Genomic DNA, 27,689 nt, shown 5'->3' with positions numbered 1-27,689 from the left:
ACAACAACAACAACAACTTCAAACGCGCTCCGCCCCGAGCCCCCAACAACAACAACAACAACACCAACACCGCCCCCAGAACCAGAAGCAACACCATCCCCGTTGCGACCAAGGACAAGGCCACCATCACTTGTTATGAGTGTGGTGTAGTGGGACATTACTCCAATGAGTGTCCCAAGAGGCTCGCCAAGCTCGCAGGCAACACCGCTGCACCTGCCCAGCAGCAACGCCGTGTCTCCACCGGCAAGAAGTTCACCCCCAACAACCCCAATAACCGCAACGGCCGTCTCTTCCACATGAACGCCGAGGAAGCCCAGGAAGCACCAGATGTTGTACTGGGTACGTTTTCTGTCAACCACATCCCTGCCAGAGTATTGTTTGATTCCGGAGCATCTCATTCTTTTGTCCACCGAAGACTTTGCATCAACAAGTAAAATTCAACCTCTCAGTTTGAAGCATGTTATGATAGTTCAACTTCCCGGATCAACCACCAAAGCCAGAAAATTTTGCAAAAATGTACCCATCAAAATCCATGATGTAGATTTCTATGCCAATCTGATAGTTCTGGGAACCAAAGGTTTGGAAGTCGTACTAGGAATGGATTGGATGTCAAAACATCATGGTTTGATTGACTGTGCAAAGAAAGCCATCACCATGACTAGCAGCACCGGTATCCTAGTAGAACATGTCTCTGAAAGACTACCCAGAAAATTCACCTGCAACTAAAGTGTAGCCAAGCCAACTCTGGATCAAATCAGGGTCGTCTGTCGATACCCTGATGTGTTTCCGAATGATCTACCCGGTATGCCCCCGGACCGGGATATCGAGTTTATCATCGAGTTAATCCCCGGAACTGGACCTATAGCGCAGAGAGCCTATAGCATGAACCCCACAGAGCTTGTGGAGCTGAAGAAACAGATTGATGATATGTTGGCCAAAGGTTTGATTAGACCTAGTGCATCCCCCTGGAGATCACCAATTTTGTTTGTGGACAAGAAGGATGGTGCCACTCGTTTATGTACGGACTATCGTAAGCTTAACGATGTCACCATCAAAAATAAATACCCCCTACCCAAGATAGAAGACCTGTTTGATCAGCTAACAGGAGCCAAAGTTTTCTCAAAGATAGACCTTAGAACTGGTTATCATCAGCTGAAGATTCGAGCCACCGATATCCCCAAGACTGCCTTTACCACCAGATATGGGTTGTATGAGTACAACGTCATGTCGTTTGGATTAACCAACGCCCCCGCTTATTTCATGAACCTCATGAATAAGATCTTCATGAACTTTTTGGACAAGTTTGTCGTTGTCTTCATCGACGACATTCTCATCTACTCCAAGTCCGAAGAGGAACATGAACAACATTTGGAGACTGTCCTAGAAACCCTTAGGCACCACCAGTTGTATGCCAAGTTCAGCAAATGTGAGTTTTGGTTGGAGGAAGTAGGATTCCTGGGACATATCTTGTCTGCAGGAGGAATTGCCGTAGATCCCGCCAAGATTAAAACTGTTATGGAATGGCAAGCCCCAACCACCCAAACCGAGGTCCGCGCTTTTCTTGGATTAGCCGGATATTACCGCAGATTTGTAGAAGGCTTTTCGAGCATCGCTCGACCAATGACCCAACTGTTGAAGAAGGATAAGAAGTTCGAATGGACTGACAAATGTGAAGAGAGTTTCCAACAACTCAAGAGAAGACTGACCTCAGTGATGCTTGTTACGCGTACAGCACGCGTCCATTGGGAACCCCAAGAGGAAGGTGTGATGCGTACAGCGGCAAGTTTCCCTCAGTAAGAAACCAAGGTTTATCGAACCAGTAGGAGCCAAGAAGCACGTTGAAGGTTGATGGCGGCAGAGTGTAGTGCGGCGCAACACCAGGGATTCCGGCGCCAACGTGGAACCTGCACAACACAACCAAAGTACTTTGCCCCAACGTGACAGTGAGGTTGTCAATCTCACCGGCTTGCTGTAACAAAGGATTAGACGTATAGTGTGGATGATGATGTTTGCAGAGAACAGTAGAACGAGTATTGCAGTAGATTGTATTCGATGTAAAGAATGGACCGGGGTCCACAGTTCACTAGTGGTGTCTCTCCCATAAGATAAATAGCATGTTGGGTGAACAAATTACAGTTGGGCAATTGACAAATAAATATGGAATGACAATGCACATACATGTTATGATGAGTAGTGTGAGATTTAATTGGGCATTACGACAAAGTACATAGACCGCTATCCAGCATGCATCTATGCCTAAAAAGTCCACCTTCAGGTTATCATCCGAACCCCCTCCAGTATTAAGTTGCAAACAACAGACAATTGCATTAAGTATGGTGCGTAATGTAATCAACAAATACATCCTTAGACATAGCATTGATGTTTTATCCCTAGTGGCAACAGCACATCCACAACCTTAGAACTTTCTATCACTGTCCCAGATTTAATGGAGGCATGAACCCACTATCGAGCATAAATACTCCCTCTTGGAGTTACAAGTAAAAACTTGGCCAGAGCCTCTACTAGCAACGGAGAGCATGCAAGATCATAAACAACACATAGATGATAGATTGATAATCAACATAACATAGCATTCATTATTCATCGGATCCCAACAAATGCAACATGTAGCATTACAGATAGATTATCTTGATCATGTTAGGCAGCTCACAAGATCCAACAATGATAGCACAATTAGGAGAAGACAACCATCTAGCTACTGCTATGGACCCATAGTCCAGGGGTGAAATACTCACACATCACTCCGGAGGCGACCATGGCGGTGAAGAGTCCTCCGGGAGATGATTCCCCTCTCCGGCAGGGTGCTGGAGGCGAACTCCTGAATCCCCCGAGATGGGATTGGCGGCGGCGTCTCTGGAAGGTTTTCCGTATCGTGGCTCTCGGTACTGGGGTATTCGCGACGAAGACTTTAAGTAGGCAGAAGGGCGGAGTCGGAGGGCTGACGTGGGCCCCACACGCTAGGGCCGCGCGGGCCCCTCCTGGGCCGCGCCGCCCTAGTGTGGTGGCGCCTCGTCGCCCCACTTCGGTTCCATTTCGGTGTTCTGGAAGCTTCGTGGAAAAATAGGCCCCTGGGCATTGATTTCGTCCAATTCCGAGAATATTTCCTTACTAGGATTTCTGAAACCAAAAACAGCAGAAAACAGCAACTGACTCTTCGGCATCTTGTTAATAGGTTAGTGCCGGAAAATGCATAAATATGACATAAAGTATGTATAAAACATGTAGGTATTGTCATAAAACAAGCATGGAATATAAGAAATTATCGATACGTTGGAGACGTATCAACATCCCCAAGCTTAGTTCCTACTCGTCCCGAGTAGGTAAACGATAACAAAGATAATTTCTGAAGTGACATGCCATCATAATCTTGATCAATACTGTTGTAAGCACATGTAATGAATGCAGCGATTCGAAGCAATGGTAAAGACAATGATTCAACAATTGAATCATATAGCAAAGACTTTTCATGAATAGTACTTTCAAGACAAGCATCAATAAGTCTTGCATAAGAGTTAACTCATAAAGCAATAAATTCAAAGTAAAGGCGTTGAAACAACACAAAGGAAGATTAAGTTTCAGCGGTTGCTTTCAACTTGTAACATATATATCTCATGGATAGTTGTCAATGTAAAGTAATATGATGAATGCAAATATGCAAGTATGTAAGAATCAATGCACAGTTAACACAAGTGTTTGCTTCTTGAGATGGGAGGAAATAGGTAAACTGACTCAACATAAAAGTAGAAGAATGGCCCTTCGCAGAGGGAAGCATGGATTGCTATATTTGTGCTAGAGCTTTTATTTGAAAACAAGAAACAATTTTGTCAACGGTAGTAATAAAGCATATGTGTTATGTAAATTATATCCTACAAGTTGCAAGCCTCATGCATAGATTACCAATAGTGCCCGCACCTTGTCCTAATTAGCTCGGATTACCTGGATTATCACTGCAATACATATGTTTTAACCAAGTATCACAAAGGGGTACCTCTATGCCGCCTGTACAAAGGTCTAAGGAGAAAGCTCGCATTGGATTTCTCGCTTTTGATTATTCTCAACTTAGACATCCATACCGGGACAACATAGACAACAGATAATGGAATCCTCTTTAATGCATAAGCATTCAACAACAGATAATATTCTCATAAGAGATTGAGGATTGTTGTCCAAAACTGAAACTTCCACCATGGATCATGGCTTTAGTTAGCGGCCCAATGTTCTTCTCTAACAATATGCATGCTCAAACCATTCAACTCATGGTAAATCGCCCTTACTTCAGACAAGACGAACATGCATAGAAACTCACATGATATTCAACAAAGGGTAGTTGATGGCGTCCCCAGGAACATGGTTATCGCACAACAAGCAACTTAATAAGAAATAAGATACATAAGTACATATTCAGTACCACAATAGTTTTTAGGCTATTTGTCCCATGAGCTATATATTGCAAAGATAAAGGATAGAAATTTAAAGGTAGCACTCAAGCAATTTACTTTGGAATGGCGGAGAAATACCATGTAGTAGGTAGGTATGGTGGACACAAATGGCATAGTTTTTGGCTCAAGGATTTGGATGCACGAGAAGTAATCCCTCTCAATACAAGTCTTAGGCTAGCAAGGTTGTTTGAAGCAAACACAAGTATGAACCGGTACAGCAAAACTCACATAAAAACATATTGCAAGCATTATAAGACTCTACACTGTCTTCCTTGTTGTTCAAACCCTTACTAGAAAATATCTAGATCTTAGAGAGACCAATCATGCAAACCAAATTTTAGCAAGCTCTATGTATTTCTTCATTAATAGGCGCAAAGTATATGATGCAAGAGCTTAAACATGATCCTTATGGGCGCAACAATTGCCAAGTATCAAATTATTCAAGACATTCTACCAATTACCACATGTAGCATTTCTCGTTTCCAACCATATAACAATTAACGAATCAGTTTTAACCTTCGCCATGAATATTATGAGTAAAGCCAAGGACATATTTGTCCATAAGCAACAGCGGAGCGTGTCTCTCTCCCACACAATGGATGCTAGGATCCAACTTTATTCAAACAAAACAAAACAAAAACATACAGACGCTCCAAGTAAAGCACATAAGATGTGATGGAATAAAAATATAGTTTCACTAGAGGAACCTGATAATGTTGTCGATGAAGAAGGGGATGCCTTGGGCATCCCCAAGCTTAGATTCTTGAGTCTTCTTGAAATATGCAGGTATGAACCACCGGGGCATCCCAAGCTTAGAGATTTCACTCTCCTTGATCATATTGTATCATCCTCCTCTCTTGATCCTTGAAAACTTCCTCCACACCAAACTCAAAACAACTCATTAGAGGGTTAGTGCATAATCAAAATTCACATGTTCAGAGGTGACATAATCATTCTTAACACTTCTGGACATTGCACAAAGCTACTGAAAGTTAATGGAACAAAGAAATCCATCAAACATAGCAAAACAGGCAATGTGAAATAAAAGGCAGAATCTGTCAAAACAGAACAGTCCGTAAAGACGAATTTTTAAGAGGCACCAGACTTGCTCAGATGAAAATTCTCAAATTGAATGAAAGTTGCGTACATATCTGAGGATCACTCACGTAAATTGGCAGAATTTTCTGAGTTACCTACAGAGAATTCAACCCAAATTCATGACAGCAAGAAATCTGTTTCTGCGCAGTAATCCAAATCTAGTATGAACCTTACTATCAAAGACTTTACTTGGCACAACAATGCAAAAAAATTAAGATAAGGAGAGGTTTCTACAGTAGTAACAACTTCCAAGACTCAAATATAAAACAAAGTACTGTAGTAAAATCATGGGTTGTCTCCCATAAGCGCTTTTCTTTAACGCCTTTCAGCTAGGCGCAGAAAGTGTGAATCAAGTATTATCAAGAGATGAAGTATCAACAGCGGGGTTTGGAGTTTTCTCAACCATGCATTGTATTTTGTATATGTAAGTTTCAGAGGCTCCCTTTTCATTAGTCTTAGGCTTGCTATTCTCATCAAACAAATTTTCAGGGACAAGCCAAGCATAATTATCTTCTAGAGCTTCATGCATTCCTAGGAGCTTGCAAGGTATTGGTGCTTTAATCTCCCCACCATCATTAACATTATTAGTATACCTTATTCTATTCATGTCCATCTTTTCAAGTGTTCTTTTAAAATCGGTGAACAAACCAAGCCTCTTATGCTTAATAAAAACTTTTCTAGCTTCTTTAGCTGTATCCTCAAATTCTCGAACAAGGACTTTTAAAACAAAATCTCTCTTTTCTCCCCTCTCCATATCAGAAAGTGTAAGAAACATGTGTTGTATCATGGGGTTGAGACTAATAAATCTAGTTTCTATCATGTGTACCAAACAGGCAGAGGCACTTTCATAGGTAGGGACAGTTTTTGCCAGGGGTATATCTTCAAGATCTTCATTCATGCTAACATGGGTGAAAAATTCTTCTATATTATCTCTTCCAATTATAGACCCTTGTCCTACCAGTATATCTTTAAGAGTAAACTTAGGAGGAAGCATGATGAAATAAGTAAAGTAAATGCAAGTAACTAATTTTTTGTGTTTTTAATATGAAGAACGCAAACAAGACAGTAAATAAAGTAAAGCTAGCAACTAATTTTTTTGTGTTTTGATATAATGCAGCAAACAAAGTAGTAAATAAAATAAATCAAGACAAAAACAAAGTAAAGAGATTGGAAGTGGAGACTCCCCTTGCAGCGTGTCTTGATCTCCCCGGCAGCGGCGCCAGAAATTTGATGCTTGTAACGCGTACAGCACGCGACCGTTGGGAACCCCAAGAGGAAGGTGTGATGCGTACAGCGGCAAGTTTCCCTCAGTAAGAAACCAAGGTTTATCGAACCAGTAGGAGCCAAGAAGCACGTTGAAGGTTGATGGCGGCGGAGTGTAGTGCGGCGCAACACCAGAGATTCCCGCGCCAACGTGGAACCTGCACAACACAACCAAAGTACTTTGCCCCAACGTGACAGTGAGGTTGTCAATCTCACCGGCTTGCTGTAACAAAGGATTAGACGTATAGTGTGGATGTTGATGTTTGCAGAGAACAGTAGAACGAGTATTGCAGTAGATTGTATTCGATGTAAAGAATGGACCGGGGTCCACAGTTCACTAGTGGTGTCTCTCCCATAAGATAAATAGCATGTTGGGTGAACAAATTACAGTTGGGAAATTGACAAATAAATATGGCATGACAATGCACATACATGTTATGATGAGTAGTGTGAGATTTAATTGGGCATTACGACAAAGTACATAGACCGCTATCCAGCATGCATCTATGCCTAAAAAGTCCACCTTCAAGTTATCATCCGAACCCCCTCCAGTATTAAGTTGCAAACAACAGACAATTGCATTAAGTATGGTGTGTAATGTAATCAACAAATACATCCTTAGACATAGCATTGATGTTTTATCACTAGTGGCAACAGCACATCCACAACCTTAGAACTTTCTCACACCGTCCTGCATTTAATGGAGGCATGAACCCACTATCGAGCATAAATACTCCCTCTTGGAGTTACAAGTAAAAAATTGGCCAGAGCCTCTACTAGCAACGGAGAGCATGCAAGATCATAAACAACACATAGATGATAGATTGATAATCAACATAACATAGCATTCATTATTCATTGGATCCCAACAAACGCAACATGTAGCATTACAGATAGATTATCTTGATCATGTTAGGAAGCTCACAAGATCCAACAATGATAGCACAATTAGGAGAAGACAACCATCTAGCTACTGCTATGGACCCATAGTCCAGGGGTGAACTACTCACACATCACTCCGGAGGCGACCATGGCGGTGAAGAGTCCTCCGGGAGATGATTCCCGTCTCCGGCAGGGTGCCGGAGGCGATCTCCTGAATCCCCCGAGATGGGATTGGCGGCGGCGGCATCTCTGGAAGGTTTTCCGTATCGTGGCTCTCGGTACTGGGGTATTCGCGATGAAGACTTTAAGTAGGCGGAAGGGCGTAGTCGGAGGGCTGACGTGGGCCCCACACGCTAGGGCCGCGAGGGCCTCTCCTGGGCCGCACCGCCCTAGTGTGGTGGCGCCTCGTCGCCCCACTTCGGTTCCCTTTCGGTGTTCTAGAAGCTTCGTGGAAAAATAGGCCCCTGGGCATTGATTTCGTCCAATTCCGAGAATATTTCCTTACTAGGATTTCTGAAACCAAAAACAGCAGAAAACAGCAACTGGCTCTTCGGCATCTTGTTAATAGGTTAGTGCCGGAAAATGCATAAATATGACATAAAGTATGTATAAAACATGTAGGTATTGTCATAAAACAAGCATGGAACATAAGAAATTATCGATACGTTGGAGACGTATCACTCAGCCCCAATCCTGATCATGCCAGACATCACCAAGCCCTTTGACGTATATTGCGACGCCTCCAAGATTGGTCTTGGATGTGTGCTTATGCAAGAAGGCAAAGTTATATCTTACCTTTCAAGACAGCTGAAGCAACATGAGCAGAACTACCCCACCCACGACCTAGAGCTCGCAGTCGTGGTCCTAGCCTTGAAAGTTTGGCGTCATTACCTCATGGGTAATCGATGCGAGATCTACTCCGACCACAAGAGCCTGAAATATATCTTCACCCAGAAGGAGCTGAACATGAGGCAACGCCGATGGATAGAATTGATCAAGGATTACGACATGGAGATTCACTACCACCCCAGCAAGGCCAATGTGGTAGCGGATGCCTTGAGTTGACTGCCGTGTCAGTTGAACTCCATGATCGCAATCGAACAGCCTAGCCTGTTTCAAGAATTTGAACAGTTTCGACTGGAACTAGTTAGTGAAGGATTCCTAGCCAGCATAGAGCTTCAGCCCACCTTGGTTAGCCAAATCAAGGAAGCCCAGAAATAAAACGCTAGCATCGACGGAATCAAGAAACAGATAGCCGCATGAAAAACACCAGGATTCAACGTAGATGAAGCCGGAGTTCTTTGGTACAAAGGACGCCTTTGTGTACCATCGGACTCAGACTTGAAGCAAGTCATCCTGCAAGAAGCCCATGACACCCTTTACTCAATCCACCCCGGAGGTACCAAGATGTATCAAGATCTGAAGGAACAATTCTGGTGGCATGGAATGAAGAGAGAGATCGGCAGCTACATCGCCAAGTGTGACATCTGTCAGAGAGTCAAGGCAGAACATCAACGACCCGTAGGACTGCTACAACCACCGCAGATTCCAGAATGGAAGTGGGACTCCGTAGGAATGGACTTTATCACCGGTTTGCCCGAATCCAGCAAAGGCAATGATTCAATATGGGTAGTTGTCGATAGACTGACCAAGGTAGCCCATTTCATCGCCATCAAGACCACATACCAAGGCCCAAAGTTAGCTGAACTGTACATCTCCAGAATAGTCGCCCTGCACGGAACCCCGAAATCGATAGTGTCAGATAGAGGGTCACAATTCACCTCAAGATTCTGGCAGAAAGTGCACGAAGGACTAGGAACCCGTCTGAATTTCAGCACCGCCTATCACCCTCAGACCGACGGAGAGACTGAGAGAGTCAACTAGATACTGGAGGACATGCTGAGAGCATGTGTACTGGAATATGGATCTAAGTGGGAAGACTGCCTGCCGTACGCAGAATTCTCTTACAACAACAGCTATCAAGCCAGCCTACAGATGGCCCCCTTTGAAGCCTTGTACGGAAGGAAATGCCGTACCCCTCTGAACTGGTCGGAAGTTGGAGAAAGCCAAGTCTTTGGACCAGATGTTCTTCGTGAAGCTGAAGAGAAATTACACAAGATCCACGAGTACCTCAAGACGGCGCAATCAAGACAGAAGAGCTACGCCGACAAGAGACGCCGAGAGATGACCTTTGAGATAGGAGACTTCGTCTATCTCAAGGTATCCCCCTTGAAAGGGATGCAGAGATTCCAGCTGAAGGGAAAGCTTGCACCCCGATATGTCAGACCCTTCAAAATTCTGAGTCACCTTGGCGAAGTATCTTATCAACTAGAGCTAACAGAAGAAATGTCGGCTGTGCATGACGTGTTTCACATCTCACTCCTCCGGAAGTGCCTTGAAGTCCCTGAGAAGACCGAAGTGTTCAAGAACATCGATCACCGATCGGTGGATATCAACAAGGACCTGACGTACCGCGAAGTGCCGATTCGCATCTTGGAGGAAGCTTACAGAACCACCCGCACCCGAAGCATCAACTTCCTGAAGATTCAGTGGAGCAATCATACCGAAGATAAAGCCACCTGGGAACGCGAAGACTTCATGAAGAAGGAGTACTCAGATCTCTTTAGTACCTAACTTTCTTTTAGATCTCGGGACGAGATCTTTTGTAAGGGGGAAGGGTTTGTAACATCCCAAATTTCAATAAAAAGAAAGTTAGAAGAATTCCAGAATTCAAAATTCAGAGCCAACAAAAACTTTTATTTACATATAGTACACTGCATAGGACTTGTGCATTTGAGTGATATGCCATGATGATTGTTATATTGCTTATGTGCTAAACCCTAAAACCCTAATGTGATCAAGTGAAGATCACCAACCAAATAAATCAAAAAGAGAAAGAAATCAAATAAGAATAAAAACCCTAAAACCCTAACATATGGTTTATGCCATTTTTATAAATTTTTACCCTAGACCATTTTTCTCTTCACCATTAGTTGAATAATGTTACTAAACACTTATTACAACTTTTGGAATCAAAGAAACACAAATCAAATGAAATTCAAACTCAAAATGGGATCAAATATGATAATGGTCAAATCTGCCATTTATAGTCCGATCCCTACTTTGAGTCTTTGCAATTCAAATTTTTTCAAACTAAACTTGCTCAATTCTTTGCACCTCATCCAAGAGCACATCAAGGTGAACAACTTTGGTAAGGACCACCATGCCAAATTCACTTTAGATCAAATGCTATGCTCATGCAAAGTTTGAACTTTTTAATATGAGCAACAATCTCCAACTTAGCAAATTTTGCAATTCCGTGAATTTGGAAATTCCACCACCACCCATCATTGACTCTGGTCATTTACAACTCAATCAAACACACCACTTACAAATCTTGCAACCATTTGAACTCAATTAAATTTGGGCAAAAATTTCAGTTTACAAATATGGAACAATGCCACACTATTTCAAATAGTGATCTACTCCACCCTAACCTGCCCCAAACTACCATACTTGGTCCCCTTGTTCCCTCTCTCCCTAAATGCCACATAGTAACCCTAGGAAGAACCCTAGGGAGACCAAGACATGGCCATGCCGAACCATGCCAGCCATGTTCTTCTTCTCCTTCCCTCCTTCCTCTCCACCACTGGCCCTGGTGCCCTAGCTCGCCACCACACTCTTCTACTTCACCTAGCAACGGCCATGTCAACGTAGACGCCGTAGCCTCGCCGGAGAACGCGCGCCCAAAATGCGCCAGGATGCCGCTCGCGTCGCGCCCATGCACGCCGTGGACATCACTGGCCACGCGCCGTCCCACCAGCACGTCCTCGCTCTGGCCCCTCCAGCAACGCGTTGAGCATCGCAGCGCCACCTCAGACCCGCCAGACACGCGCTCGACCAGACCCTGGACCGCCGCCGCCGGAGATGACGAAGAAGATCCCGTAGCCGCCGCGGTAGACACAGAAGCAATGCGTCGCCATCCAACGCCGCCCGACCGTGCTGTCGCCGCCATTAGCTTCGCCTGGATACGCGGAACGATCCTGCGCCCTCGCCTAGCTCGCTAGCTCGCCGGAATCGCCGCGCCCATGTCGACTTCGCCGCAGCACCACGGTGCCCTTGCTCGCCTATAAATAGAGCTGCCCATTCGTCGATCTGAGCACACCAGCACCTTCCCCTCTTCTCACTCGACCGCCTGAGCCACTCCATAGCCACCGCCGACGCTCAATTGCCACCTCACTGCCGCACGATGCCGCGGAAGCTCGCCGTCGATTGAAGCCGTTCCAGGAGCCGCCGCCGGTACCAGGAGCTTCGCCGTCGACTACACCTTCCCCGAGCACACTGCCAGCTACCGCGGGAGCCCTGGTTAGCCCTCCAACCCCCTACCCTCGCCGCGCCAGTAGCTCCCTCTCGTCGGAGAAGACGACGACTGTGCGCCGTTGGATCGCCTTCTAATCCAACGCGCCACGTCGCTCGTACCGTTTCGGCGTTGAATAGACGCTGACGGGTGGCCCCCACTCTGTCAGGCGGCCCACTCGCACGAGATGCGTTGTTGGGCCGTTTCTCTCTGTTTTAAATCAATTCAGCCCACTTTGTTTTCCCGCCGGCCCGATTAATTCAAATTCAGTTTAATTCAATTCAAACAATTTCAATACTGGCTCCAACTTTGAAAATCAATAGAATCTGTTTGGCTTGGCCAAATTTAACAAATTTTATATTGTTGGAAATCTAGTGAAAAGTTCTACAACATGCCACTGGTCTCACCTTGAGATCTGTTGTAGAATTAAAGTGACAAAAAGATGAAGATAGGGACTTGTTCACATTCAAATAAATATTAAAAATCAACCAAAAGTGATATTTAGTTAATTCCAACTCCTATAGCTCACATTTGACTTACACTAATTGTTTCTGCAACAAAATGGTGTGGTCACTTTGCATGATCATGCCCTAGTTTAAATAATGGGCAATATGTCTAGTTTACTTAAGTGATATTGTCCAAAACTATTATGCAAATTATATGAAGTGTTATACTTCATTTAAATCTTGTCTCAAATGCATTCATATGAAGTTGGACCCCTGGTCAAATAATATCATATGAAATGCTTGGAGATATTAAATCATAATAGGCATTATTAAATAGTATGAGGTGCTCTACCTCATCTAAATCATTTTCTCAAATGATGATAATGAATGGTTGGCTTAGGTTAATATAAATTCATGTATGATTGTTTGAGAAATTAAATCTTAAGAAGATTTCAATGAGAGGAAATTATTTCTCAAGAACCCTATGGAAACTATCATTTACATATATAATGAGAGGAAGTTATTTTTCCTCAAGCAACACAACCAATGCACCCTAAATGGATTAATTGTGTGCTTAGAATAATTTGTGTGAATATATGTGATGTTTGAAATAGCCATTGAATTAGTTGAGTGATTATACTCGTATTCAAATTTAGACGCTAGCACCGGAGAATACCCGGAGGAAGAAGGTTGCTACCAAGAGGAGGAGGTGGAGAACTTTGAGAACTACCAAGGCAAGCTAATATTCTTGCAAAGTGCAAAGCCCTTTGGGGCAAGGCACCATAGTCTTACCTTTCTTACCATAAGACTATCCCAAGTTTCTACCTTACAAGTTTTTACTTGTTTTCTTAAGGAGTTACTTTTATAGTTAACTTTGGTCAAAGTGAAAGAAGGTTATTAGAGTAGTAAAGTTAGTCTCAAGCTAGCAAGGCAAGTAGCACCCCTCATGATTAGAGCAAGTGCTAATTATTAAAACTTGACTACTCTAGATGGGAACATGTGACTTGAAATGAATTTGAAACCTTGGAATGATGAAGCATTCCATTGAATGAATTTTGAAGGTGAATATGACCAAGAGAACATGGTGATTTTTGATAAAACTGATATTGGTTTGAATGCGATACCTTTCCAATATTGAGTACCCCCTGATACGTCTCCAACGTATCGATAATTTCTTATGTTCCATGCTACTTTATTGATGATACCTACATGTTTTATACATACTTTATGTCATATTTATGCATTTTCCGGCACTAACCTATTAACAAGATGCCGAAGAGGCAGTTGCTGTTTTCTGCTGTTTTTGGTTTCAGAAATCCTAGTAAGGAAATATTCTCGGAGTTGAACGAAATCAACGCCCAGGATCTTATTTTTCCACGAAGCTTCCAGAACACCGGGGGAGATACGAAGTGGGGCGACGAGGCGGTGACACGCCAGGGCGGCGCGGCCCAAGCCCTGGCCGCGCGGCCCTGTTGTGTGGGCCCCTCGCGTCGCCCCTAAACCTACCTCTTCGCCTATAAGAAGCCTTCGTCGATAATAGTTCCAGTACCGAGAGCCACGATACGGAAAACCTTCCAGAGACGCCGCCGCCGCCAATCCCATCTCGGGGGATTCAGGAGATTGCCTCCGGCACCCTGCCGGAGAGGGGAATCATCTCCCGGAGGACTCTTCACCGCCATGGTCGCCTCCGGAGTGATGTGTGAGTAGTTCACCCCTGGACTATGGGTCCATAGCAGTAGCTAGATGGTCGTCTTCTCCTAATTGTGCTATCATTGTTGGATCTTGTGAGCTGCCTAACATGATCAAGATCATCTACCTGTAATATTATATGTTGCGTTTGTTGGGATCCGATGAATAGTGAATGCTATGTTATGTTGATTATCAATCTATCATCTATGTGTTGTTTATGATCTTGCATGCTCTCCGTTGCTAGTAGAGGCTCTGGCCAAGTTTTTGCTTGTAACTCCAAGAGGGAGTATTTATGCTCGATAGTGGGTTCATGCCTCCATTAAATGCAGGACGGATGACAGAAAGTTCTAAGGTTGTGGATGTGCTGTTGCCACTAGGGATACAACATCAATGCTATGTCTAAGGATATATTTATTGATTACATTACGCACCATACTTAATGCAATTGTCTGTTGTTTGCAACTTAATACTGGAGGGGGTTCGGATGATAACCTGAAGGTGGACTTTTTAGGCATAGATGCATGCTGGATAGCGGTCTATGTACTTTGTCGTAATGCCCAATTAAATCTCACACTACTCATCATAACATGTATGTGCATGGTCATGCCCTCTCTATTTGTCAATTGCCCAACTGTAATTTGTTCACCCAACATGCTTATTCTTATGGGAGAGACACCTCTAGTGAACTGTGGACCCCGGTCCATTCTTTTACATCGAATACAATCTACTGCAATACTCGTTCTACTGTTTTCTGCAAACATCATCATCCACACTATACATCTAATCCTTTGTTACAGCATGCCGGTGAGATTGACAACCTCACTGTTACGTTGGGACAAAGTATCTTGGTTGTGTTGTGCAGGTTCCACGTTGGCGCCGGAATTCCTGGTGTTGCGCCGCACTACACTCCCCCGCCATCAACCTTCAACGTGCTTCTTGGCTCCTACTGGTTCGATAAATCTTGGTTTCTTACTGAGGGAAAACTTGCCACTGTATGCATCACACCTTCCTCTTGGGGTTCCCAACGGGCACGTCAACTGCGTGCTAGCATCAAGACATTTTCTGGCGCCGTTGCCGGGGACAAGAAGGAAATTACACCACAGAGACTTCTAACTCCCTCGTCAACTACACGCCAGCAAGACATTTTCTGGCGCCGTTGCCGGGGAGATCAAGACACGCTGCAAGGGGAGTCTCCACTTCCAATCTCTTTACTTTGTTTTTGTCTTGCTTTATTTTATTTACTACTTTGTTTGCTGCATTATATCAAAACACAAAAAAATTAGTTGCTAGCTTTACTTTATTTACTGTCTTGTTTGCATCTCCATATTAAAAACACAAAAAAATTAGTTACTTGCATTTACTTTACTTACTTTACTTATTTCATCATGTTTCCTCCTAATTTCACTCTAAAAGATATACCGGTAGGACAAGGGTCTATAATTGGAAGATATAATATAGAAGAATTTTTCACCCATGTTAGTATGCATGAAGATCTTGAAGATATACCCATGGCAAAAACTGTCCCTACCTATGAAAGTGCCTCTGCTTGTTTGGTACGCATGATAGAAACTAGATTTATTAGTCTCAACCCCATGATACAACACATGTTTCTTACACTTTCTGATATGGAGAGGGGAGAAAAGAGAGATTTTGTTTTAAAAGTCCTTGTTCGAGAATTTGAAGATATAGCTAAAGAAGCTAGAAAAGTTTTTATTAAGCATAAGAGGCTTGGTATGTTCACTGATTTTAAAAGAACACTTGAAAAGATGGACATGGATAGAATAAAGTATACTAATAATGTTAATGATGGTGGGGAGATTAAAGCACCAATACCTTGCAAGCTCCTAGGAATGCATGAAGCTCTAGATGATAATTATGCTTGGCTTGTCCCTGAAAATTTGTTTGATGAGAATAAGAAGCCTAAGAGTAATGAAAAGGGAGCCTCTGAAACTTACGTATACAAAATACAATGCATGGTTGAGAAAACTCCGAACCCCGCTGTTGATACTTCATCTCTTGATAATACTTGATACACACTTTCTGCGCCTAGCTGAAAGGCGTTAAAGAAAAGCGCTTATGGGAGACAACCCATGATTTTACTACTGCACTTTTGTTTTATATTTGAGTCTTGGAAGTTGTTACTACTGTAGCAACCTCTCCTTATCTTAGTTTTGTTGCATTGTTGTGCCAAGTAAAGTCTTTGATAGTAAGGTTCATACTAGATTTGGATTACTGCGTAGAAACAGATTTCTTGCTGTCACGAATCTGGGTTGAATTCTTTCTAGGTAACTCAGAAAATTCTGCCAATTGACGCGAGTGATCCTCAGATATGTACGCAACTTTCATTCAATTTGAGCATTTTCATTTGAGCAAGTCTGGTGCCTCTTAGAAATTCGTCTTTACGGACTGTTCTGTTTTGACAGATTCTGCCTTTTATTTCACATTGCCTGTTTTGCTATGATTGATGGATTTCTTTGTTCCATTAACTTTCAGTAGCTTTGTGCAATGTCCAGAAGTGTTGAGAATGATTATTTCACCTCTGAACATGTGAATTTTGATTATGCACTAACCCTCTAATGAGTTGTTTTGAGTTTGGTGTGGATGAAGTTTTCAAGGATCAAGAGAGGAGGATGATACAATATGATCAAGGAGAGTGAAAGCTCTAAGCTTGGGGATGCCCCGGTGGTTCATCCCTGCATATTTCAAGAAGACTCAATCATCTAAGCTTGGGGATGCCCAAGGCATCCCCTTCTTCATCGACAACATTATCAGGTTCCTCTAGTGAAACTATATTTTTTATTCCGTCACATCTTATGTACTTTGCTTGGAGCGTCTGTAAGTTTTTGTTTTTGTTTTGTTTGAATAAAATGGATCCTAGCATTCATTGTGTGGGAGAGAGACACGCTCCGCTGTTGCATATGGACAAATATGTCCTTAGGCTTTACTCATAATGTTCATGGCGAAGGTTAAAACTGCTTCGTTAACTGTTATATGGTTGGAAACGGGAAATGCTACATGTGGTAATTGTTAGAATGTCTTGAATAATTTGGTACTTGGCAATTGTTATAGATCATGTTTAAGCTCTTGCATCATATACTTTGCACCTATTAGTGAAGAAATACATAGAGCTTGTTGAAATTTGGTTTGCATGATTGGTCTCTCTAAAGTCTAGATATTTTCTAATAAGGGTTTGAGCAACAAGGATGACAGTGTAGAGTCTTATAATGCTTGCAATATGTTTTTTTATGTGAGTTTTGCTGTACCGGTTCATACTTGAGTTTGCTTCAAATAACCTTGCTAGCCTAAGCCTTGTATTGAGAGGGATTACTTCTCGTGCATCCAAATCCTTGAGCCAAAAACTATGCCATTTGTGTCCACCATACCTACCTACTACATGGTATTTCTCCGTCATTCCAAAGTAAATTGCTTGAGTGCTACCTTTAAATTTCTATCCTTTATCTTTGCAATATATAGCTCATGGGACAAATAGCCTAAAAACTATTGTGGTATTGAATATGTACTTATGCATTTTATTTCTTATTAAGTTGCTTGTTGTGCGATAACCATGTTCATAGGGACGCCATCAACTATCTTTGTTGAATATCATGTGAGTTGCTATGCATGTTCGTCTTGTCTGAAGTAAGGGCGAGTCTTGTCTGAAGTAAGGGCGATTTACCATGAGTTGAATGGTTTGAGCATGCATATTGTTAGAGAAGAACATTGGGCCGCTAACTAAAGCCATGATCCATGGTGGAAGTTTCAGTTTTGGACAACAATCCTCAATCTCTTATGAGAATATTAATTGTTGTTGAATGCTTAAGCATTAAAGAGGAGTCCATTATCTGTTGTCTATGTTGTCCCGGTATGGATGTCTAAGTTGAGAATAATCAAAAGCGAGAAATCCAATGCGAGCTTTCTCCTTAGACCTTTGTACAGGCGGCATAGAGGTACCCCTTTGTGATACTTGGTTAAAACATATGTATTGCGGTGATAATCCAGGTAATCCGAGCTAATTAGGACAAGATGCGGGCACTATTGGTATACTATGCACGAGGCTTGCAACTTGTAGGATATAATTTACATAACACATATGCTTTATTACTACCGTTGACAAAATTGTTTCTTGTTTTCAAAATAAAAGCTCTAGCACAAATATAGCAATCAATGCTTCCCTCTGCGAAGGGCCTTTCTTCTACTTTTATGTTGAGTCAGTTTACCCACTTCTCTCCATCTTAAGAAGCAAACACTTGTGTGAACTGTGCATTGATTCCTACATACTTGCATATTGCACTTATTATATTACTTTATGTTGACAATATCCATGAGATATACATGTTACAAGTTGAAAGCAACCACTGAAACTTAATCTTCCTTTGTGTTGCTTCAATGCCTTTACTATGAATTTATTGCTTTATGAGTTAACTCTTACGCAAAACTTATTGATGCTTGTCTTGAAAGTACTATTCATGAAAAGTCTTTGCTATATGATTCAGTTGTTTACTCATTGTCTTTACCATTGCTTTGGATCGCTGCATTCGTTACATATGCTTATAATAGTATTGATCAAGATTATGATGGCATGTCACTTCAGAAAATATCTTTGTTATCGTTTACCTACTCGGGACGAGTAGGAACTAAGCTTGGGGATGCTGATACGTCTCCAACGTATCGATAATTTCTTATGTTCCATGCTACTTTATTGATCATACCTACACATTTTATACATACTTTATGTCATAGTTATGCATTTTCTGGCACTAACCTATTAACAAGATGCCGAAGAGGCAGTTGCTGTTTTCTGCTGTTTTTGGTTTCAGAAATCCTAGTAAGGAAATATTCTCGGAAATTTGACGAAATCAACGCCCAGGATCTTATTTTTCCACGAAGCTTCCAGAACACCGGGGGAGATACGAAGTGGGCGACGAGGAGGCGACACGCCAGGGCGGCGCGGCCCAAGCCCTGGCCGCGCGGCCCTGTTGTGTGGGCCCCTTGCGTCGCCCCTAAACCTACCTCTTCGCCTATAAGAAGCCTTCGTCGATAATAGTTCCAGTACCGAGAGCCACGATACGGAAAACCTTCCAGAGACGCCGCCGCCAATCCCATCTCGGGGGATTCAGGAGATCGCCTCCGGCACCCTGCCGGAGAGGGGAATCATCTCCCGGAGGACTCTTCACCGCCATGGTCGCCTCCGGAGTGATGTGTGAGTAGTTCACCCCTGGACTATGGGTCCATAGCAGTAGCTAGATGGTCGTCTTCTCCTAATTGTGCTATCATTGTTGGATCTTGTGAGCTGCCTAACATGATCAAGATCATCTATCTGTAATATTATATGTTGCGTTTGTTGGGATCCGATGAATAGTGAATGCTATGTTATGTTGATTATCAATCTATCATCTATGTGTTGTTTATGATCTTGCATGCTCTCCGTTGCTAGTAGAGGCTCTGGCCAAGTTTTTGCTTGTAACTCCAAGAGGGAGTATTTATGCTCGATAGTGCGTTCATGCCTCCATTAAATCGGGACGGATGAGAAAGTTCTAAGGTTGTGGATGTGCTGTTGCCACTAGGGATAAAACATCAATGCTATGTCTAAGGATATATTTATTGATTACATTACGCACCATACTTAATGCAATTGTCTGTTGTTTGCAACTTAATACTGGAGGGGGTTCGGATGATAACCTGAAGGTGGACTTTTCAGGCATAGATGCATGCTGGATAGCGGTCTATGTACTTTGTCGTAATGCCCAATTAAATCTCACACTACTCATCATAATATGTATGTGCATGGTCATGCCCTCTCTATTTGTCAATTGCCCAACTGTAATTTGTTCACCCAACATGCTTATTCTTATGGGAGAGACACCTCTAGTGAACTGTGGACCCCGGTCTATTCTTTTACATCGAATACAATCTACTGCAATACTCGTTCTACTGTTTTCTGCAAACATCATCATCCACACTATACATCTAATCCTTTGTTACAGAAAGCCGGTGAGATTGACAACCTCACTGTTACGTTGGGACAAAGTATCTTGGTTGTGTTGTGCAGGTTCCACGTTGGCGCCGGAATCCCTGGTGTTGCGCCGCACTACACTCCTCCGCCATCAACCTTCAACGTGCTTATTGGCTCCTACTGGTTCGATAAACCTTGGTTTCTTACTAAGGGAAAACTTGCCGCTGTACGCATCACACCTTCCTCTTGGGGTTCCCAACGAGCACGTCGACTGCGTGCTAGCATCAAGACATTTTCTGGCGCCGTTGCCGGGGACGAGAAGGAAATTACACCACAGAGACTTCTAACTCCCTCGTCAACTACACGCCAGCACCCCTACAATACCTGATTATGGGTAGGGCTTAACTGGAAGTTTATGCATCTTAGTATGGGTTCCCTCTGAACACACATCATAGGGGTTATGCTTGAGGCTGCCTCCGTTGTTGAAAAATGATGTGAATTGAGGTGAATTATACGGCCAAGCCCCTGTGCAGTTCCCAGGTTGACAGTTGGTCTTCACTGGGAGGCCAAGCTCATGGGGAGAGGTGCTCATACTAGGGTTTGTAAGTGAAAGGTTATGGTTGATGATCCGCGTACTGTGTTACGATGATTCGGGGTAATCCCGACGGATGAAATCAAATGTTGTGGCACAAGTGTGCAACCTCTGCAGAGTGTAAATCTATTCGAACAGCCGCGTCCATGATTACGGACGGTTGGAAAGGCCATACAGTTTCCGATGTCAAATTCTTGAAAATGATGGTGAAATGAATGGTGAAGTGGTAAATTGAATTGAAATCACCACTTGAATGGTGGGAATGACACTAATGTTCCCACTTGAGTTAGTTAGCACATGAATAAGGCTTTTCTCAAATACTTGTGAACTAAAATTGGCTTTATGCAAATAAACTAGAGCTTAGCAAACCTTACTAGAATTGTCTAGCCTTTACACTAGTATTAGTTTGCGAGTACTTGAAGTACTCACGGCTTTGTCCCTGGCTATTCAAATGGCCAGAGTATGAAGATGAACAAGGAGATGATCAGCAGGACGCCTACGACAACTAGGAGTCTTCCAACATCAAGCGCTGGCCTGTGGACTAGAGAGTCCATTTATCTTTACGCTTCCGCTATGAACTTATGTTTGTTCGATGATCATTAGATCATCTATTCGTGTAATATGATCATGTGATTCCAATTTTAAGACAATATGGTTTGTAATGAATGATGACTGTGATACTTAACTATTATGCCTCGCAACAACAATATTCTTGGGATTGCGATGTATGACATAATAGGCATTCGGACTTAAAAATCCGGGTGTTGACACATGCCCACCTCCGGACTGATGCGTGAGTAGTTCATCCTTGGACTATGGGTCCATAGCAGTAGCTAGATAGTTGTCTTCTCCTCTTGTGCTATCATGTTTAGATCTTGTGAGCTGCCTATCATGATCAAGATCATCTATTTGTAATGCTACATGTTGTGTTTGTTGGGATCCGATGAATATGGAATACTATGTCAAGTTGATTATTGATCTATCATATATGTGTTGTTTATGATCTTGCATGCTCTCTGTTGCTAGTAGAGGCTCTGGCCAAGTTGATACTTGTGACTCCAAGAGGGAGTATTTATGCTCGATAGTGGGTTTATGCCTCCATTGAATCTGGGATAGTGACAGAAAGTTCTAAGGTTATGGATGTGCTGTTGCCACTAGGGATAAAACATGATGCTTTGTCTAAGGATATTTGTATTGTTTACATTACGCACAGTACTTAATGCAATTGTCTGTTGTTTGCAACTTAATACTGGAAGGGTTGCGGATGCTAACCCGAAGGTGGACTTTTTAGGCATAGATGCATGCTGGATAGCGGTCTATGTTCTTTGTCGTAATGCCCTAAGTAAATCTCATATTAGTCATCATGATATGTATGTGTATTTTTTTCCCTCTCTATTTGTCAATTGCCCAACTGTAATTTGTTCACCCAACATGCTATTTATCTTATTGGAGAGACACCACTAGTGAACTGTGGACCCCAGTCCATTCTTTTACATCTGAATATACAATCTACTGCAATCATTGTTCTCCGCTGTTCTTTGCAAACAAACATCATTCTCCACACCATACGTTTAATCCTTTGTTTACAGCAAACCGGTGAGATTGACAACCTCACTGTTAAGTTGGGGCAAAGTATTTTGATTGCGTTGTGCAGGTTCCACGTTGGCGCCGGAATCCCTGGTGTTGCGCCGCACTACACTCCTTCACCAACAACCTTCACGTGGCCTTCATCTCCTACTGGTTCGATAAACCTTGGTTTCTTACTGAGAGAAACTTGCTGCTGTACGCATCACACCTTCCACTTGGGGTTCCCAACGAACGTGTGCTTCACGCGTCATCAACCCGGGCACAAGGGATTGGTAGGAGGGAGGGGAACCACCTCGACGGAGCCTCCAGCGAGGGAGTGATGCCAGCAGGCGTTACCACCGTCGTGGCCTCTGGCCAGGGATTTCTCCCGAAGGCCCCAGCCCCACAACCCACCGTGACGCACTCAGCCGAGCTCCGGCGACCGGCACGACCACAGATCTGGCAGCAAAAGTATGTCCTTCAGATCTGGCGAGCGCGACGCTGAAGAGATCAGCACGCCAGACCATCATATGGCACCGAGCAGCTGCCCCCGCAGCCGAGCACGGTGGCCAGAAACCACGCAAGCGTCACCCCGCCGGAGAGTCGACGCCGCCCACCAGCCCAGGGCTGCCGCCCTGGTTTCCGGAGCCCCCACAGAGGAAGAAACCCGCAGAAACCTCTCTTATCTCAGGCCACACCAGCCGTCGGAGCAAGAGGAGTCCGCAGCGCCGCTGCCGCGGTCAAGACGATCCCGGCGCGGAGATCCTCCACCTACACACTGCGCGGGGGGGGAGAGCTCAGATCCCCGCCGCCCCCTTCACCGGCGACGTAAGACAAGCTCAGTGGCGTCTCTGGGGGGAGAGGGGAGGGGAGCGTCGGCTGCGGGGGGCTAGGGTTTCGCCTCCTCGGTCGCCAGGAGGGGGCGACGCGAGGAGGGCAAAACGTTTCACAATTTTTTTTATTAGTCTTGGTTACCCCTCGTTCCAAGAAAAAGTCTTGGTTGCACTTGTGCTGCTGTTTTCCAGTTTCATATGCAGTCATAGTCTCCTTTCCATTATTCGAACTTCTGTAGTATGTATTGTGCAATTTTTTTTAGTCCTGTTGAAGTTGTTCATAATTGGAGGAAATTGTTCACAGTTGGTTTAATAAATGATCGTAGCCGGGATATTCCGGTTGATCCTTTCTACCAATCGGAAGAACAGCTAGCCTTTATGTTGCGAAGGCAATAATGAACTTGGCCCATTTGGAGGTGCATATTCAAAGCAATCTCTTCTGATTTCTGAATCTAGTTTCTAATCATTCTGCATCTTAATTAACGCCAACTAGAATGCTGATGTCTCACGGAAACCGCGTTTATCCAACTTGATACGCAAATAAGCACGTCTCAAGCTGTCCTAATACTCGAAATAAGGTACTTCATGACTCCATCTTATTAATATGGAATTTTCATTTAACAATGTAGGTTTTCTTTTGTTGTTTTCACTAGTCGCAACTGGCAAGGTTGCCATGTAAAAATGCTAGTACATATCCGTCTAAAGTTTCTATTCTCCACATAAGCCAGGTGCGAGTTGAAGTATACTTGCATAATCTGAATTACAGATCGATCCTTCATGCAACAGGACATCAAATGGCGTAACAAAATTCCCTTACATATTGAAGGAACTATTGCAAAGTCTCCCACAAAAGAAAGAACATGAAGTGGCAAAAATATCTTAATCTACACTATTTCATTTATGATCTGTGAACACTTCTCCTCCATGACCATCTCTACTAAAAAATATCTTATTCCTGGCCATCTCCCAATTATTTCTTAGAACTGATATTTTGTTTTTGACTAATATCGTCTTGATGGCATTATATAATTACCACTTGATGGCATTATTACTGATCCCATGAATCACTTGATGGCATTATATAATTACCACCATTATTGCTATTCTCTTGTATTAAACCATGAATTTATAGCATTATTGTTCTCTTGGTACTCCTTGGAGGCTTCAATATGGCATTATTGCCTCTTTAGAGTGCTCAACGGGTAGACGATTCCCAATGTGATCTTTCTAGTCTTTGAAGTAGAAGATCATGATTGTATGGGTCATGGCTCTTAAGATGTAAGTAAACTACTAGCGTGCTGAGTTGTCATTCTGCTCTAATTAAGAGTAGTGTGTAACCTCAGTCAAATATAAATCTGAAAAGATTCTCTGGAAAACGCTGTATAAATGTACATTTCCCTACCTTCTCTGTGCTCACACCAGAACATTAGCAGAGTACCAGCACTAGAGTTTAGAAGTCTTAGGAACTGCAGTAGAAGGTTCAGACACAAGTACAATAGAATGGAAGCGAAGTGTGCAGCGATTTGGAGCTCCCTGGATGCGAGGAGCGAGGAGTCTGAGATGATTGCTCACCTGCAGTCCATGTTCTGGAGCAACAGTGATGTTGCTGCCAACTATTGCTCTCCAAACACCAGTGCCAGTTCTTGTGTCACAGCTAGCACAGCGCCTAGTAGTTTGTTTCTTCCTCTTGACAATGAAGGCTATTACACAGCGCCTAGTAGTTTGTTTCTTCCTCTTGACAATGAAGGCTATTACACAGCGCCAATGGTGAACACTGGGATGGACTTATGCATTGATCACCGGCATCAGACTATTACTGGTCACAAGAGGGTATCCCGCATGGATGAGCAGGTCAAGAAGACTAGCAAGAAGTCCCGGACTGTTCCCTCGGTAAGACTACAATACAGCGAAACCTGCATCATCTGTCGAAAGAAAGCTTTTGGTTGCTCTAACATTGTCATTGACGCAATTTATCATAGGTAACAGAGGCTCTGGTTTCAAGCCTAACCGATAAGGAGACAAACGCTGGCATTGTCAATCAGAGCTCCTCATCCTGCTGCAGCTCGGTAGAAGATTCGATTGGCACATCGGAGAAATCAATTGTACCGAACCAGAGTGACAATGCAAGAGGTTGCAAGCGGCCTTCGAAGAATTTGCAAAGTCTATATGCAAAGGTTAGCACATTGTTATGTTACTGTTGCTCTGATCGTTGAGTATGAATGTTTCTATTTTCTGATGGCATTCGTGATGCTTCTTAATAGAAGAGAAGAGAGAGGATCAACGAGAAATTGAGAGTACTGCAGCAGCTGATTCCCAATGGAACCAAAGTAAGCTTTCACTGGTTGGTTGGTTATTCGGTTATTGCCTAATGAATAGAACTTTTAACATTTAGTCTTCTGAATTTCCAGGTTGACATCAGCACAATGTTGGAGGATGCAGTTCAGTATGTCAAGTTTCTGCAGCTGCAAATAAAGGTAACTGTTTGTGTTCTAGTTAAGCCAATTGTCATACTTGGAAAAATCAACACTGAATTCATCAAACCTTTCTCCAAAAGTTTCCAGGAAACTTCCAGAATGTTCATCAAGTAGCACAATACTTTCACATACATAAAACACGTTAAATAGTCGTTGACGCAGAAGTGGTGTGTCATATGGTTTATTTTGGTGCAAAGCGAGGAAAATCTTTTTTTCAATTAAAAAAATATATTAATATCATGGAGATACTAATTACACCCAGCTTCTTCACCTACAAGATGTCCAAAAATATCAAAGATGCACACAACCAAAAAAATAATAATAATAGAGATATAGAAAATAAAGACCCCATCGCAGTGATGAAACACTCGCAAAAGCAGCACTCTAAACACCACCGAAAATAACACCCGGACCACAAAAGAGATTCTCAAAAAGCAATACCTCCAAGAAGAAAACGATGCACAAGCATTGTCTACGCCGATCGAAGATCTTGGGTTTTGTTCACACAACAATTCCTTCAGCAAAGTGAAGAACCTTACCAGTACTTTGACTTGCCACGAATCTTCTTTAAAGAGAAGGGTGCCCTTGGGAATGCAGACACAGGTGATGCTGGTTCTTGTCAAATTGAGCCATAAGTTCAATCCTAATTTTCCAAATAGTTGGATATCCATAATAGTGCGAAAAGAAGGACAAGCCATCAGTTTGAGCTTGATCATCAATAATAGTGGCCTTGAGTTCCTCGCTCCTTTATCTTAGCATTCGTTAATACTCTTTTCTCAATGAGACGGGCGAAGGATATAACTCATCGGTGGGTTTCAACATGATGTGGGATGATTATTCAAAGGGCGTCATTTGGTTGTGGGTTGTGTTCTTTGGAGCTTCAAATTTGAACCAATTACCAGAATTAAGCAGAATTGTCACACCACCTCCCATCCAAATAGGCCATGAGGATTTAAATTTCGGTGTTGGGTGGGGGGGAAGCTATTTTTCATAATACTTTTCTGCTGCAGATAACTTATTTCAAGGATGCAAGTATTGTTCTGATCTCTCTTGCCTTTTTCTTAACAGGTCTTGAGCTCTGATGAGACTTGGATGTACGCACCCCTCGCCTACAACGGTATGGACATCAGCCTCAGCCTGAGAACTGGCGGAGACCAAGAATGACAAGTCTCAGTAAATGGTGGAACTGGCTATAACCCGAAGATGTGTTGCTATCAAGTCAAATTGATTGCATGGTGCATTTGTTTTTAGATTTTAACACTGACTTTGCATTGTTATTTTGCTTGTTATAAGTTAGAATAAGATCGCGCCTTGCCGTATGCAGTAAGTAAATATTGTATCAAATAAGTTCGAGCAACTTCGTACCTTGGCAGCCATAAGCATCATGGAAACAATGTATGAAATAAGGCTGATTAATGATGATAATGATTCCTTGGCAATTTATTTCAATCATTTTTTATCATCACAACAAAACAATGGTAGTTGTTGACGTGTACAAGTAGATTGCCTAGCCCTTTCCATCAGTTCGGACTTTTGGTTAAAGTGGCTAGTGCATGAAGCTTAACATGGTATCAGAGCCCCAGGTTTCGAGTTCAAATCCTGACTTTCCCAATTTATTCTAAAAATTATCTCCTCTCCCCGCAGCCTCTCATGCCGTGTGGTTCCGGCCTTCTGCCTCTTTGCCTCTCTACATGTGTTTACTTGTCTTCTCGTCTCCCCGTCACACGTGAGAGGGGGTGTTGTAGTGGCTAGTGCATGAAGCTTAACAGTAGTAATAAATATTAAAAGTAAGTGTGCTGAAATTTTACCAACTCCGTGGTATGCCGATAACGAGGATGGCATGGATCCACGGGGGGGGGGGGGGGTATATAGGTTTTGGCGGTGCCTTCACGTCGTCAACTGTCAACAAGCTCATACGACACATACATCAATCGCTTGGCGTTAATCACATCAAAACAGTGTGTGAGACCATTGGTGTACAACGTTTAGGTTTTGGCATTCCGTGAAGACGCCTGTTGTGCCTTATACCAGAGTGTCGAGTGGTCTAGGACACGACGTGTATGTGCAGGTGTATGG

At 43.0% G+C, this 27,689-nt stretch overlaps 1 protein-coding gene across 1 annotated transcript; it reads left to right on the top strand.

Annotated features, from left to right (window-relative positions):
* The first annotated feature begins 24,616 nt into the window (after positions 1-24,616).
* On the top strand, positions 24,617-27,014 carry LOC127347615 (transcription factor BHLH133-like). The gene is made up of 6 exons (XM_071828830.1): positions 24,617-24,838; positions 24,887-25,029; positions 25,119-25,313; positions 25,401-25,466; positions 25,548-25,619; positions 26,682-27,014. The coding sequence occupies exons 1-6, from the start codon at positions 24,640-24,642 to the stop codon at positions 26,775-26,777; spliced, it is 771 nt and encodes a 256-aa protein (XP_071684931.1). The 5' UTR covers positions 24,617-24,639; the 3' UTR covers positions 26,778-27,014.
* Positions 27,015-27,689: the final 675 nt, after the last annotated feature.

This window comes from Lolium perenne, chromosome 4 (genome assembly GCF_019359855.2).
Source record: "Lolium perenne isolate Kyuss_39 chromosome 4, Kyuss_2.0, whole genome shotgun sequence".
Classification (NCBI taxonomy): Eukaryota; Viridiplantae; Streptophyta; class Magnoliopsida; order Poales; family Poaceae; genus Lolium; species Lolium perenne.
Note: the sequence above shows the minus strand (reverse complement) of the source record. Positions and strands in the feature narration are given on the sequence as shown.